This window comes from Sturnira hondurensis, unplaced genomic scaffold, assembly GCF_014824575.4.
Source record: "Sturnira hondurensis isolate 20B ecotype Veracruz unplaced genomic scaffold, ASM1482457v3 Scaffold0010128, whole genome shotgun sequence".
In the NCBI taxonomy this organism is placed as follows: domain Eukaryota; kingdom Metazoa; phylum Chordata; class Mammalia; order Chiroptera; family Phyllostomidae; genus Sturnira; species Sturnira hondurensis.
This window is the reverse complement of record NW_028082759.1, coordinates 37,885,972-37,902,553: the sequence shown is the minus strand read 5'-3', so window position 1 is coordinate 37,902,553 and position 16,582 is coordinate 37,885,972. Positions and strand designations below refer to the sequence as shown.

At 38.3% G+C, this 16,582-nt stretch overlaps 1 protein-coding gene across 2 annotated transcripts in view; it reads right to left on the bottom strand.

The window, feature by feature from the left end:
- SLC26A7 (solute carrier family 26 member 7) overlaps positions 1–16,582 on the bottom strand; it is a 72,497-nt gene that overhangs the window by 8,425 nt on the left and 47,490 nt on the right. For both annotated transcript variants that reach the window (XM_037058711.1, XM_037058712.1), the window contains 3 exons: positions 15,349–15,486; positions 13,290–13,341; positions 1,107–1,207 (listed from right to left, as the gene is read on the bottom strand). In XM_037058711.1, the coding sequence (XP_036914606.1) occupies positions 1,107–1,207; positions 13,290–13,341; positions 15,349–15,486 (291 nt within the window). The remainder of the gene's footprint in view (positions 1–1,106; positions 1,208–13,289; positions 13,342–15,348; positions 15,487–16,582) is intronic.

The window sequence follows — 16,582 nt, the reverse complement described above, 5'->3', positions numbered from 1 at the left end:
TTTTCAGTTTTTTTAAAAATTGAATTGCAAATCCTGTTTTCACGAGGCTGCTGCTTCTGCCACTATGGAAATGATGGTCATGTATATCACAAATTCAAGTACAGGACTACAGGACTCAAGAGGAGGAACAGATGAGCTGTAAAGGGGCACAGTCCTCCTCCAAGCCAAGTGTCTTTGCTAATGAGCAAGTAGGTTAAAAAAAAAAAAAAGGAAAGGAAAGCAAGCAAGAATGCAATCGGCCAGGATAACGGGATGTGTGAGTGAGGTTCTTCAACAGATGTGCCTGCGGTGAGGTCAGTAGATAAATCTTAGCACCTTTCACTGGAACATTTCTCAAGCCAAGTGCTGCTCCCTGGACAATCCAACAGCTGCAGTCTCTCTTTTTGATGAAGAAGGAGGCCAATATGTCTCTCCCTGGGTAAAGCAAGACATCTGTTGTCCTTTGCCCCGGGCCATCTCCTCCCCAGGCTACAGGTGATGCCCACCTTCGGGAGCTGCTGAGGTGGCATCAGGACAATGCTGGTGAGATGAGAAACCCCCTCTTTCTGAAGTGTTTTCAGATGGACCCTCCTTGGCCTGGGTCTGGGGGAAAATTGTCTAAGCACCACTGTGACCTGCTTGTCCCGTGTGAGAGTGTTCCAGTGCCATTCTCGAAACACCCCCGAACCATCCCTCCCCTGCATTTGCAGGGAAGTCCCATGTGGCTTAACTTTCTGTCGGAGGTAGGGTTCCAGATGGGCCCTGAAGATGAAACTCCAGGGTCAGCAGCAGTGTTCTCCCAGCGAAGCAGCAGTCTCCTGTTGGAGCAGAGCTGGCTGGCATGTGCAACGCCCCCTACATCTTAAGTCTACATTCTCTTCCATCTCATGTGAATATTCCCACCTATGCCCCTTGCCCCACCACACAGACATACCTAGAAGCTTGATGGGATCTGAAAATAAATGCATGGTGGTGGAAGGCCTGAAGTCCTATAGCCTTTGGGGAGAAGGGGTGAGGTGGGTACTGAAACAAGCTGGGCCAACATCCCAGAGCTGAGAGAGGAGATGGTGAAACCCTGCTACCAAAGGGAAGGAAAGGCATCAGTCCAAACACAAGCTTGTAAATACCTCGGCAAGCATGGAGACTCCAGAAGAGTCGAAAAAGGTCAATCCACTGCAATCCAGGATCAGAGAACACTCCTCAGTCGGGCAGGGCTGTGGCGCCTCTTCTGTGGGAGGAACACAGGCTGGAGTTAAGGAGGGTTCTCCGAGAGTCCTGCTGCTGGTTTGGTTGACAAGCAGAACGATTACAGTGGCCTTATGTTTGACTAGCCTAGGATCGTACACTTTTGAATCTTTACATTTTCAATTGATTACTCATCATGTCTGAACTCTTTGATTTTTGATTCTTCAAATGTTACGTCAGGCCATCGTTACATGACTCAGAGAAGACGGGCCAGGTTAAGCACCCGTGTCATTTCAAACACGCACAAACCGAACCTCAGCAAGGTCACGTAGTTGTGAAAGAAATGCCTGGCAGTCGGCGCTAAACCGACTAGAATCAAGGCCTCAGCAGGCCCTGCACTGTGCTCTTTCCACAGTTACACGAGTTTCCTTCACGGGCATGCGCACAGGTGGGGCCCTGTCTTGTGGTGCCTGGAGCTTAAACAGCTCTGCAGCCGTACTTTTCAGGAGAATATGCATTGCTTGTCTCGGGGCCTCGGAAGGGGTCTGAAGGAGAGGCCCTGAAAATTGCTTCATTAGGTTCCCAGTAAATCTGCCTCTGAAAGCACCTATTGAAAAAAATTAATTTCACTTAGGAGTTCACGACCTCTTTTCCACTGATGTCCTAAGGGCCACACATTTTCATGTGAAATGACATGGGTCTAAAGCAACCCCCGCCACGTCTGTGGTCCCTCTGAGGAGAGATGAGGCTCTCAGAGCTGTGCTGGTAGGCTGAGCTTTTCTCACTGTCAGAAGACAAAGCTCATCAAATAAATTCCAACTGGCTAATTCCTACAACATTATGTAAAAAATAAATTCTTCATTGGAATAATTTTGCCACTTAAAATATCCATGCTTTTCTCCTATGGTGTTATTACAAAGTGGGAATATGGTAGTTTCTCAATATGGTAGTTTCACAGTGTAGCTCATGTACTGACCACTCATTAGCACTGAGAGACAGTATAAGGGAAATTGTGTATTTTTAAAAACTTAGAGGGAAATAACAGGCGAGTGTAAACTATAAAAAAAATACTGAACACTTACATGTAACAGTAACAATTAAGAAAAGGAGAAATGCTACAAATTAATTTTAATGTATTTGAAATTTGCTATTCAGGTACAGGTTGTGTCTAAGTTTCATCTTCAGGTCTGTGTGAATAGTTATTAATTGAAAAATAAATAGAGCATATACTGTGTTCAAATTTTTTTTCATATGTAGTGAATGGAACAAATGTGAGGAAGGTCTTATTTCTTCTAGGAGCTTACCCATGAGTGGCAAAGATAGGTTTGGTAAATAAATAACATGATTTAAAATGGAAAAAAAAAAGAATGGGAATTTACAAGAAGGAGAAGTCTCTTCAAAGTGATTAAGAAAGCTACATGCCAAAGTAGCCTTGGAGGATACGCATGCATCCCACAGCAGACATGATGTGGGGTGTAAGGACTCCAGTCACAGGGACAGCTTCAACTGAGCACTGAGAGCCGGCGATTTGAGACTCCTCCTGCTCCCTCCATACAGCCAGCATTTATTGAGGGCCTACTGCACACCAGGACTTAGGTGGGCTTTCTGCTTCCCTGTTTCTCCCACGGGAAGGAGGGTTAAGAAATAAGTATGGATTCGGGTTATGCTACGACATGCTTGAAATAGCAAATTAGAACCTCAGGCTAAATGGGAAGCAACCACAATGTAGCTCATGTACTGACCACTGAGTAGTAATGATTACCGTGCATGATTTGCCTGATTAAACATAGGACCTACCTCTGCTGTGCAAGGGCTCTTCTTTAAATCCTCAGGTAGAATGCGCCCCTGCTCATTATCAGAGACATTAGGGGATTCAGGTCACAGGAAAAAACACATATCCCAAGGGAAGAATCAACAGTGGATTGTTGACTGGTATTTATTCACTTCACCTCCTAGTCTCACAACAAGCGCGCGCACACACACACACACATGTTAGTGCTACACTAATTAGCTTATAGATACTTTATTGCACTTTATTTAGAGTTACAGAAAAAAATTACTAGATTAATACTAAATAAATTGCACATTATTTGTACAATTTATGACATGCATAAATTTATCAATTTGTGACATGCATTTTCTTACATATTTTTATTTATAAGCACATTTTAATCTAATTTGGAAATATTTTACTGAATTTTCAGAGCATAAAAATCTCTAAAAATTAAACATGAAATAAGCTTTCTTAGAGAAGTTTAATGTTCACATGATATACATATATAAAATATATAATAGATTAGATATTTTCNGGAGCATTCCTCAATATAATAAAGGCCATATATGAAAGACCTACAGCCAACATCATACTGAATGGGCAAAATCTTACGTATTTTTATTTATAAGCACAATTTAATCTAATTTGGAAATATTTTACTGAATTTTCAGAGCATAAAAATCTCTAAAAATTAAACATGAAATAAGCTTTCTTAGAGAAGTTTAATGTTCACATGATATACATATATAAAATATATAATAGATTAGATATTTTCATACCATATTAGATATAAAAATAGTTTTATTAACCATATTGACAATGTCCCATGGAATTCAATATTTGAAGGGTTCCTGTGCATATGCTTTTTGACATATCTGTTCTAGAAAATAAAATGTATATGATTCCTTTAAAGGCAGTAGTGGATTTAAAGTCAATTTATACCAGCTTTTTTGACATCTTTTCAATATGTCACTTGTGTCCATATCTCTCAATTTCATGTTTAATTATAGCATGTTGGTAATTAGCCACAATAAAATATTTACACTATGGAAATTGGCAAATGCTACAAATCAGGGCTTCTCCACTACTCCACACCATATCCTCCACTCCAAGAGTCATTTGTCAAAGATTCAACAGCATATTACTGGTATAATATGGATTTACTAGTTAAATATAAAGAAAACAATCGGTAATCTTTAACAATCAAGTGGCTTTAATTAAATAAATAACTACTACAATCTTTAGCAATAGTTCTTAAAATGAAGACATAATTTATTATCAAAATTAGGCAATTAATTTCTTATCTGCTTATTTAGTTCTATTCCCAGCAAAAGATATGTCTTTTATAACATAGCACACATTACAAAATAAGCTAAAATCTAAAATCCATAGTTCAAAAATTTATATAGAAAAAGTTATTAATATGTAATCCTCAAAAATTAAAAATTAAAAAAATTATCAATTTTTTGTTATTTTTAAATTTCAGAAAGCAGGGAAGGGAGGGAGATAGAGAGGGAGAGAAACACTGATGTGAGAGAGAAACATCGACTGGTTGCCCTTTGTACTTGCCCCAAGTGGGGTCTGAACCAGCAATGTTCCCCAAACGGGAACCGAACTACAATCCAGGCATGTGCCCTGACGAGGAATCAAACTGGTGACCTTTTCAATTTGTAGGATGATGCCCAACCAACTGAGCCACGGCAGTCAGGGCAATTTTTTGGAGCTCTTTAAACCTCATTCTTTACATATTAGAAAACATAACTGTCATTGGTATTGGCTACAAGGGAGGCTTTTCTGAAAAAGAAACTGTTATCTGGAAAAGTATCAGCAGCTAGTCTGTTTAGAAAATGCCAATGCATCACTTTCCTGGAAGAAGCTACATAAATTATTATCCACAACTATAACGATATGGCGGAAGCTCCATCATTCCCACTTCTTACCCAGTCATGGCTAATCAATCACAGTACTTTTTCCATTGGAGTCAAAGAAGACCTGAGACTTTTTACCAACTCAGTGCTTTAGGAAGCCACTGCTAGTTCATTAAGAAAGTTATTTGTCAATCTGAGCTTAATACTACAGTGAAAAATTAATCTATGTATACACTGTGGAGAGAGATTGATCACTGAATCTAAGTGACTAGAAAATGGTGGTAAGAAAAGCATAGAAAATTCTCTAAAACACAAGTTTTCTAGTCTGTCACATTTATTTCACTTGTAATTTATACTTGCCATTCTCTATATTTTCTTGTAATCACTTCATAATTGAAGTGGTAATAAACTGTTATTAGAATGTTTGGGTTTGTTCAATACTGATACAACAATTTCCCTTCCATTTTCTCACCGTGTACTTGCTTGGCTTTCATTTTTACATCTGAATTTCTTTCCTGTTCCTTTAATTAAAGTATTTGCATATTTTTAGACCACCCAATACAAAACAAATGAAGCAAAAGAACTGTGCCCTGTAGTTATGGGTAATAATTTAAGTAAATTATTTTAACAAAAGCAATTCATGATGTCTTTAGTAAAGAAAAAAAGATGTTTAATGGGAAAGTTACCATTTTGCTTAAATGAAACTTTAAATACAGTGGAGATTTCTGAAATCTTTCCAAAAATAAGTGACATTTTCTTTTATACAGTACCCTCCCAATTCTGCCACTGCACAGATTTTATGGCTATAACCACAGGTTCTAAGCTTCTAAGTAAATCAAACACTGCAATAAAAATCACATTGTCCTAGAAAAGAGTACAGTGAATTCACAGCTAAAATCCTGCATTAAGCAAAATGAGGTAAGCTCAGAGCATGTGTACAGGACACAAAAAATCTATACCCATGTAGAATGTGGTCAAAGATGGGCCTTATCTACCAAAAACAACATTTCAGAAAAAAATAAACCATCAGGTATGGGTGGACAATTAATTCCAGCCTGTGGAAGCTAGCTCTTTCCTGTTGAATATTCATGAACACCTTTAATTAAAAAGTATTCATGGTTGCATAATTTAGGAGTGCTTTTCATAAACTTCAGTAAGTTCTTGACAGTTGTGAGTCATAATTTTTTTAAATAAGGCATTTCTGTTAATATCAATTAACTATTGAGAAGCAGATTTGCATCTCTAATTTGTCAAGAAAACAAAAAGATAAGAAATATTTAGAACAAACCACAACACTATCTTTTGAAAACCTATGCATGTATTATTGAGTACTTCATTCAATCATTCATTCACTCAAGCACTTAATCGATGTAGGTGTATTTAGTGCTTACAATAGGCACTGTCCTCAGAAACTAGAGTGGTAAACAAGAGAGATTATGGTCCCTGCCTCAACAGACTCACAACTAAGCCAGAAACCGAGTCAACTGAATTAGTAATTTGAAGTACAAGAAGTCTGGAAAAATCACACAGAAAGTGTGAAGGTGTAGAGTGACTTGGTGTGGTGGACAAAGTCCTCCCAAATGTCCATATCTTAATCCCCAGAAACTGAATATGTTGCCTTATACGGTAAAGAGACTTGCAATTTCATGAAAGTAAAGCCTCGATTTGTTCTTAAAATGGGGGATTTATCCTGGATTATTTAGGAGAGTTCAGTGTAATCACAGGGTCCCCAGGAGAGGGAGGCAGGCAGGTCAGGGTCCGAGGAGACATCATGGTGGAAGAAGAAGGGGGAGAGATTTACAAATGCTACCCTGCAGGTTTGAAGAGAAGGGAAAGGGCCCTGAGAAATGTCAGTGGCCTCAAACAATGGCAACAGGCAGGCAACTAAATGGGTTCGCTTCCAGAAAAAAATCAGTCCTATTAAATACTGATTTTCTCCTGCAAGATTCATATCAGCCTCTGTCTTCTAAAACTGTAAGATAATGAAACTTTGCTATTTTAAACCACCACATTTATGAAAATCTGTCTATTGTTACAGCAACAGTAGGAGAATGGTACACCTGAACGGCTACTTTGGGCAGTGGAGGGTGGTGAGGAGGGTGGGGGCTTATGCTCAACTTCAGGATTCATTATGGCAGAGGTCATGCCTGCTTTTTTCATCTTGAAATAGGCAGCACCGGTCACTGTGCCCAGGACTTTAGAGATGGTCAGCACCTAGAAGAAATATGCACTGAGTGAATCAGGGCGTGCATCAACTAATGCAGAAATGAAAAGGCAAGTGGAATGTGTGGACTGAGACGGGAGGAGAGTTTGAAGTTAGGCAGGTGAGAAGGTGGTGGAGGTGAGTCTGGAAAATCATACCGAGAGAGACCTTGTCAGAGTGCCTGTTGGTAATGGTACAGCTTCACTAACGTGTTTTGGGACATAACCTAGTGAACATGGTAATGCACAATTTCTCCATGTTTGAGCACATTTTATTTTTTCATTCAGAGAAATATGATGACTTCCATCTTATTTATGTAGCTTGTTTTATGTATCTTGATTATTCAGTTATGTACTCAACTACAAACCTTCCCCTTCTGTAGTTTGTTGAAGGGGATTTATCTATTTTTTTCTTTCCCACTCCCTTGCTCAACTAATGTCTCTCTTTGCTTTAGTAACTTTCAGACCTAGCCGGTGGTCCCCAAAACCCACCGGATGTTTCCTGGATGACCTCCAGAATGTTTGTTTCTTTTTTAATCCTCACCTGAGGATATGTTCATTGATTTTAGAGAGAGAGAAAGGGAGATGGAGAGAGAAAGAAAAATCAGTCAGTTGCCTCCAGTTCCTGCCCCAAATGGGGATTGAACCCACAACCTTTTGGGACGATGCTCCAATCAATGAAGCCACCTGGCCAGGGCACCTCCCGGTATCTTACATTCACCGCCTTCCAAAATCAACATGTCTCCTCTCCTAACTACCCCCCTGGGTTCCCTATTACCCCAGTATGAGGGTTTAAAAGCTTCAAAATCATGGCTGGTTTTGCCCTTCCCTTCCACAAGCAAACAGTGTGAGCTGTGGTCATTCCAGGCTGGGGTCTCTCTGAAGCCGTCCTTTCCCCCCTGCAATTTCATAACCCTGTGACCAAACCGGAAGATGGCACTGTCACTTCTCGTCTCTAGATTACAACAAGCCCACGCTTCCTGCTTGTGTCCTTGCAGGCCACAGAAAGGTCAGCACTCATGGACCCCGGCTTCGAGCAACTGCTCTTGTCTGTGTGCATGTCTGCCTTCAACAGGGTCTCTAGTTCGGGCTGTCCCTAACCAACGGCACGATCCAGAGCAAGTCATGCCCCACAGGCCTCAACTTCTTCATCAGGAAAATGAACAGCATGCTACTAGCTATTTGAAAATGAAAGTATAGTATTTACTTACTATCCATTTCAGAACTATTAAAAAGAAGAATGCCCATTGAAAACTGTACAGTGCTTTACAAATGTTATTATAATTTTCATTTACTGGCCAAGTGTTCATTGGGCAATAAAAGATAATGCAATGGAAGTGGGAATAAAAGCACCCTTTGCCTTAAAATCCAGTTAAAGGAAAATATGCACAAATAAAACAACTCTTTAGCCGTATAAGACTATATATTTGAGTGAAGTGTATGGAAGTCTCTCTGGTTCTCTTATTATTATGATCTCCATTTTACACCTGAAGACACTGAATTCCAGGCTGCACTTGACTGGATATTTCCCTGCATGGGTCTTGTTGGCTTATTTTTGTACTTAATGGGGTTGCCAAGGATTCTGTCAAGTTATTTTACTTTTCCATTACATCTTGAAGAGTATGAGGTTTAGATTGGCAGAGACAGGAGATGGTTATACTCGAGAGAATTCAAATAAAGAATCAGAGCCAGAAATAATTAAATTAGGGGTCATTAACTGATTTGTCTAACATGATATAGGACTCGTGTACTATGTAGTAAAAGGAAAAACAGTTTGTGAAGTTAAAGAGTTTTAGGTGCCATGCTCAAGCGTGGACACTTAATTCTCAGAAGGGGACTTTTATCATTTTTTAAGCATAAGAGAAATTTTAAATAAACATGACTTACAATCAATCTGCTATCACATCACAAAATAAAATAAAGCTGAAATGGCAGTTACATCTCAACTCGTGCATCACTGGTAACATTGGGAGTAGCTCCTTGCAGCCCATTTTTTGGAAGATACTCAGGCTATTTTACTTCATAGGAGGAAATGCCTTGATGCAAGGACAGGAAACTGGGTATTTTCTATTCATGGAATAAAAGCAAGAATGCCTCATAGAAGAAAAAAACATCAATATGAAAATCATACAGATTCATTTTCAAAATGGTTAAACACAGAATCAGAGCGACAGAAGTGAAGAAATGAAGGTAATAAAACCAAGAATGGTAGGTAAATGAATCGTAATTGGAGTTAAATTGAGAGAGGAAAGCAAGAACAGGAAATGTAACCTTGGCATTTAGTGCACAGGGAGATGGTAGCAGGGCGGTGTCCCGAACAAGGATAAAGACAGAACCCAGGATACTTTAGAGCGTAGGAAGGAGGGAGAGGGGGAGGATGCCAGAAAAACATTCTGGCCAACCAGTTCTGACTGCTAGAAAAGGGGCCCTGGGGGCCAAAGGCTTCACAAGAATACAGCAAAAGTGACCGTGCTCATCAGCTACTCTTCTTGTGCAAAGTGGGCCTCATCTATTATAATTTTCATTTAGTAGCCAGGTATAAAAGATAATGCAATGGAAATGAAAAGGGACACATAAGTAAAAAAGCTTTAAAAAAAGTTTAACACTCAAAAAATGATCATTAAATAAGTACTAGGTCACATATATAGTATATATGTACTATACATTATGTATAATATATAATGTATAATGTATATATATTATGTAGGTCAGCACTCATTATGTGTATATACATACACATAATAGTCTGTCCAGAAAAAGTCCAGCCATTGTTAATGAGAAGAGTTTGTGCAACAATGATGTAACCTGGCAGCCAAGGAGAGTGGACTGGAATGCACATGTGTGAACAACCACGACTTCACTATACTGGTCAGTGTGGGAGGGGGATAGACACCATTGAGTGAGCATGTGTACTGTGTGGTCATCACATTCAAAGTGACTGAGCAGTACAGCAATGCATCTGCATCAAATTTTGAGTTAAGCTTGGACATTCCTTCAAGAAAACTATTCAGATGATTCAAAAGGCTATAGCTATGGGCAACTCATGACTGGTAGCTTCATGGACAATATGCCCATTCATGCATCATGTCTCATGCAGAGTTTTCTGTGAAACATGAAATCTCCCAGGTGACTCAGCCCCCTACAGCCCAGATTTGGCACCCTGTGACTTGTGGCTTTTCCCAAAACTCTAATCACCTTTGAAAGGAAAGAGATTTCTTATCATTGATGAGATTCAGGAAAATACAATGGGGCAGCTGCTGGAGATTAAGAGAACTGTGTGAGGTCCTAACATGCCTACTCTGAAGGGAACTGAAGTATCACTGTCCTACGTACATGTTTTTTGTATCTGTGCCTTCTTTAACAAATGTCTCTATTTTTCATATTACATGACTGGATACCTTCTGGACAGACTATCTCTCTATATACTAAATACTGATATACATACTAAACATATATAATGTATATACTATATATAAATATATATACTAAATACATTATTGTATAATGCTTACAGTATCACATAAACATTCTTTTACAGCACAAGACAAGAAACAGAAAATTTGCTGTAGGAAGTCAGAAAAGACCAGAGAAGCTAACATCTGAGCCACACTCATGTTGATATGGGTCGTGAAAATGATTCATATACTTGTACTATATTTATTTTATTATTTAATTCTATATGTCATATACTTATTCAAAACATATTATATACAGTAATAAATATTATAGTATGTATTTTATCCTCATATAAGCATTTCACATATTTTTGTACTGTTAATAAATATTTTAGTTGTTTTCAGATTTGGAGAAATTATTTTAAAAAGTTACTAAGAACAATCTCTATATGTTTCAAGGTACAAATACTGAAAGATTCCTTTCTTATTGTCTTTTTTATTTTTATTTAAAAAATTTTTTATTTAATTGTTGTTCGAGTAGTTTTCTGTCTTTTACTCCCATCCCAGCCCACCCTCACCAGTGCTCCCCACCTACCTCCCATTTCCAACCCCCTTAGTTTTTGTCCATGTGTCCTTTATACTTGTTCCTGTGAATTCTTCCCCTTTTCCCCTATGATTCTCTCCTCTCTCCCCTCTGGTCCCTATCAGCCTGTTCTGTATTTCAGTGTCTTTGGTTATATTTTGCTTGCTTGTTTGTTTTGTTCTTTACATTCCTGTTAAAGGTGAGATCATGTGATATCTGTCTTTCACTGCCTAGCTTATTACACTCAGCATAATGCTCTCCAGTTCCATCCATGCTGTTACAAAAGGTAGGAGCTCCTTCATTCTTTCTGCTGCATAGAATTTCATTGTGTAAATGTACCATAGTTTTTGGATCCATTCATTTACTGATGAGCACCTAGGTTGCTTCCACCACTTGGCTATTGTAAATTGTGCTGCTATGAGCATTGGGGTGCATAGGTTTTTTTGGATTGGAGTTTCAGAGTTCTTGGGGTGTAATCCTAGCAGTGGAATTGCCAGGTCAAAAGGCAAATCTATTTTTAGTTTTCTTAGAAAATTCCATACTGTTTTCCATAATGGTTGTACCAGTCTGCAATCCCACCAACAATGGATTAGGGTCCCCTTTTCTCTGCAACCTTTCCAACACTTGTTGTTCGTTGCTTTGTTTATGATAGCCATTCTGACCAGTGTAAAGTGGTATCTCATTGTGGTTTTAATTTTCATCTCTCTGATAGCTAGTGATATTGAGCATCTTTTCATGTGTCCCTGGATCCTCTGTATGTCTTCCTTGGAGAAGTGTCTGTTCAAGTCCTTTGCCCACTTTTTAACTGGGTTGCTTGTCTTGTTAGAGTGGAGTCGTGTCAGTTCTTTGTATATTTTAGAGATTAAACCCTTGTCTGAAGTATCACTGGCAAATATGTTTTCCCATATAGTTGGTTCTCTTTTCATTTTTCTTTAGAAGTACAAAAATCAATACAGCCTAGCTTTTTCATTTTTTTAAGTTTGTATAAATGAAATTGAACTTTTAAAATATTTCCTTTGTCTTACCTTTTTTCAATTATGTTTATAGGATTCATCCAATTTTCATTTTTTATAACTCTACCATGTAATACATATGTCAAATAAAAACTCAAGTGTATAAATATATGCAGTTTATATAGACCTGCTACTTTTTTGTGAACAGTGAGCTGTTTTTAGATTTGGAGTTACAAACAACACTGTGTGAGCATTCTTACTTGTGTGACTTGCTGCACATAGCTCTCCTTTCTTTAGGATGTATAGCTAGAAGCTGACCATACGGTATGGGTGTCTTTACCTTGACATGGTGCTGCCAAGCTATTCCCCAGGGCGGCTGTAACAGCTGGCACACCCGCCAGCACTGTGAGAGTCTTCTTGCTGCCCTAATCTTCACCAGCTCTCGGTGTTGTCAGATTTTACCAGTTACATACCTACTTATTTATTGTGGATTTAATTTACACGTCCCTGATAATCATTATGAGTAATAACAGTGAAGTTAAGCATATTCTCATACATTTATTGGAAAAATTGGAAATATCTCCATTTGAGAAATGCCAGCCATGTCTTTTGCCTGCTCTTCTACTGGGCCATCTACCTTTTACCTATGGATACGTTGGAGAATACAACTCTTTTTGTTACGTCCATCCTCTCTCACCCTGGCTTTCCTTTCATGCTTTCTTTGGTGCTCTTGATAAATAATCCAGTGTAGTTTAATAACCATTGTTTTTATGTTTAATGCTCTACAGTTTTTGTATATAGTCTCTTCTAAATTTATATTTTGTCTACCACTCTTAGGCCTTTGATTCACTTGGTATTAACTTGGGCATACGGTATGGGAGAGAGGTGTAATTTCATTTATATTGAGTATACTAAACAATGGATATTGTATTCCCCTTTGTTTATTTATAAATACCATATATTTAAGTGTTTTGAGTATTTTAATGCCTTGAAATAAAGTTTTACATCTTCATTCTTTGTAGGTTTATACATCGTTATATAAATTTACTTCTAAAAGAGAGCAGGAGGTAAGTGGAGGGTAAAGATAAAGAAAAAAAAGAAGGAGAGAGACGAAAAGAGGAAGAAGAGAAAAGGGGGGAGGGGAGAAAAAAAGGAAAGGACCAAGCACGGAAGGGAGGAGAACAGAAGAAAGTTCAAGGAAGGAGAAGGAGGAGGTGGGGGGAGGAGAAAAGTGAGGAGGAGTGGAAAGGACAGAGGAGGGAGGTAGAGAGAGAAGAAGGGGAAGAAGGTACCATTCTCTGGTGTATGGTCAAGTCATAACACTTTATTTTTTATAAAAAACTGACTCACCATTGCAACTACTGCCATTGGATAGAGAAATGAGCAATGTGTTTCGTTCGCACTGAAATAAAAACAAATATAAAGAATAATAGCATTATAAAAATTCATTTCTGTCCCTGAAAAGAAGTGCATTCTTTTCTTCTTAAATAACAAAAATAATAAACTGGAAAGGATTATGCTAAGCAAAGTAAGCCAGGCAGTGAAAGACAAATACCATATGATCTCACCTTTAACAGGAACCTAATCAACAAAATAAACAAACAAGCAAGATATAACCAAAGACACTGAAATTGAGAACAGGCTGACCAGAGGAGAGACGGGAGGGACTTTCAGGGGAAAAGGGGAAGGGTTTGCAGGAACAAGTATAAAGGAGAGATGGACATGAACAAGAGGGGGTTGGAAATGGGAGAGAGGTGGAGAAAACTGAAGGGTTAGGCTGGCATGGGGGTGAAAGGCAGAAAATTATACTTGAACAACAATTAAAATAAAAAAATAACTAGTTTCCACTAATTATTTTCCACAGCCTATTTTTTAGAACAGTAAATGCAACAGGCTAAAATAATAAAATAGTCATTAGCTCTAAGTATGAATTTGCTCAGTAAACAATTTATGTTATCAAGTCAGACTATCTCTTTTGAAATATGTCATGCGAGACTGTTTGCTTTGGTTTTTGATCAGGAATTAAAATTTTTAATGTGATTTCACGTAGCATATCCAATCAGAAAGTAACATCAATAACAGCATTCTCTGAGAGAGAATCACTAGCCATATATTTCATATTACACAGAAGTTAACTGTTCATCTGGAGACCTATGAAAATGCCCAAGAAACATCCCTAATTTATAGAAATGCTGAGTAATAAAAATGATTCCATATCCTATAAACTTCTTCAAATTGATAATTGATGTCCTAAAGAGATAGCATGCTATCCACATCTCAAAATGTATTACTGTTAATTATTGATATTATTAATTATGACAATAGATGCTGCATTCCAAGGACTTTACATTAGTAATTTAATCCTCAGAACAATTCTATGATGTTACTGATCTCATTTTTGATAGAAAATTAAAAATTTTCTAAATTTTGGAAAGGTTAAACAACTTGACCAAAGGCACAAAGCTGGTCAGAATCTGGGTTATGGGCTCACGCCTTTACATTCCAACGCTCATGCTCCAAACTGCTCAGTTACACTATGTCTCTCTTGAAATCAGTCACCCTGAAGGCTGACTACAGAACATTTATTTTCCTTTCTAGATACCCAAGGGTGTAGATTATGTATTTTAAGTCTGGTTCTGGCAGCTACCGAATAATCCCCACTAGGTTACCTTACATCCTGGGGCTGGTGATGATTCAGACAACTCAAAAGGGGGACTAGCCCCAGAAAGACATTTGACGGATGTGAGTTTCCTTTTACTGGTCTTAAAAGTAGCCCTCTGAAGTCCTCCATGCTGAAGAATTTTGAAGAATTTATATAAATACTCCAAGCACCAGGAGCTACAAAATGACTGCACACCCCTGTAGTATCGACTAGACTTAGAGACTTGCTCCCAAAGGGTTCAGTACGGAATGGGGGACGGGAGAGCGGACTTCACAGTGGAGAAGCCCCACAAATGCTTCCTCGTCCGGCTGACAAAGTCAGTTGGCAACAGTGATAAACCAGGTTGGCAGCAAGAACCCTGGGTATAATGTGATGAAAATGACACTTTACGTCCATAATTTTCCTTCCAAAAGTTACAGTGAGAAGAACAGCAGATAAATCCAAACAGAGGGAAATTTTACCAACTACCTAACCAGACCTACTCAGAACTGTCCAAGTCACCAAAAAAAGGAATTGGCTGAGCAACCGTCACAGCAGAGAAGAACCTAAGAAGAGAAGACAGCTAAATGTGATATGATATTCTAGGTGGAATCCTGGGACAGAAAAAGGATATTAGGTAAAACTAAGGAAATCTGAATGAAGCAGGGACTTGAATGAATTGATACATTCTTTGATACATTCTATGGCAGTATCATGACATAGGGTTACCTGTATTACAACATGTAACCATGGAACAGCTGGCCCTACCTTGCTGGCACCGTCAAGTGGCTGGTTGCTGGCATTTTCTTTCTGGATTATATTCATCAGATCAGAATGAAACTTCTTTGCATTCAGAAAAACAAGTGGTTGGTTTATTGAGATAATTTTCACCTGTTGCATGGTTTCCTTTTGGAGGAGAAAAATATCAGATTCAGAGACCTGAATAAAATAAAAAAGGATAACTCTATCCAATAAATCTCAGTCTTACAAGTCCAAATGTCAGTCAGTCATGGAAGCAATCTCTTAGCTAGCATTTTTATTATTGAAATATATTTGGGGAACTTAATATACTACCATGTTTCTTGGGAAAAATATGTATATTCTCTTCACTAAGAAACATTAATAACCATGAAATAAATCTGAAGCTTTTCAGAAAATGGCTTTTATCCTTAATTACTGGGTTTGGGGTTGCAATGGTCTAGAATATCCAGAGTACGAGGAAGGTCTATTCTTCCAAAAGTATCTCTCCTACTCAATATAAAATTTAGAAGTTTATTTACTTAACCATGAATATTTTAAAAAATAAAAACATGTCCTACAAGTTCATACTGGCAGTCATTAGCCTCCTAAGGACACAGCTTTCCTTTGGCTGGTGTATGGCCTTACAAGTGGCTGATAACCCTAATGAGAGAAAGAAACCTAGAGGCTGTATCAGGAGTTTAACTTCACTTTGGGCAGGCCTAGGCCTTACATTGCCAGGATGCAGGTAAGGCACGCAGAAAAAAAGAAGGAAAAGTTTCAATATGAAAGCTATCTGCTTTGGTCATTTGCCAAGGTCTCCCCAGCGGCAATTGATGGTATGCAACTGAAACTCTCCTCCATGACCTTTGGGCAGGAGTCAGACCTGGACGTTGAGAGGTGATATGTTCTATGAAATGATAACTCCATACCAACTACATAAAGCTTTACTCTTTCAGGCTTTAGTATTTACATAGAAGAGACACAGGGAAAAGTAAAGCATCCAAGCCGAGAAAGAAAGATAAGAGAAATATGAAGTATGTGAACCCGGACAATTCACTTAACCTTTCTCAGTTTTCTCACATTCACAATTAGGTTAATATTTAAACTAGATTACCACATAAAGTTCCTATAACTACCCAACTGAGTACACTCTAGAAAGTAAAGACATTTGCAATAAGTAACTTAAGAACACAAAAATCCTTAAGTTATCAAACCAACTTCTAATCAAGACTCAATCTCTTACAAACCCCAAATAAAACTA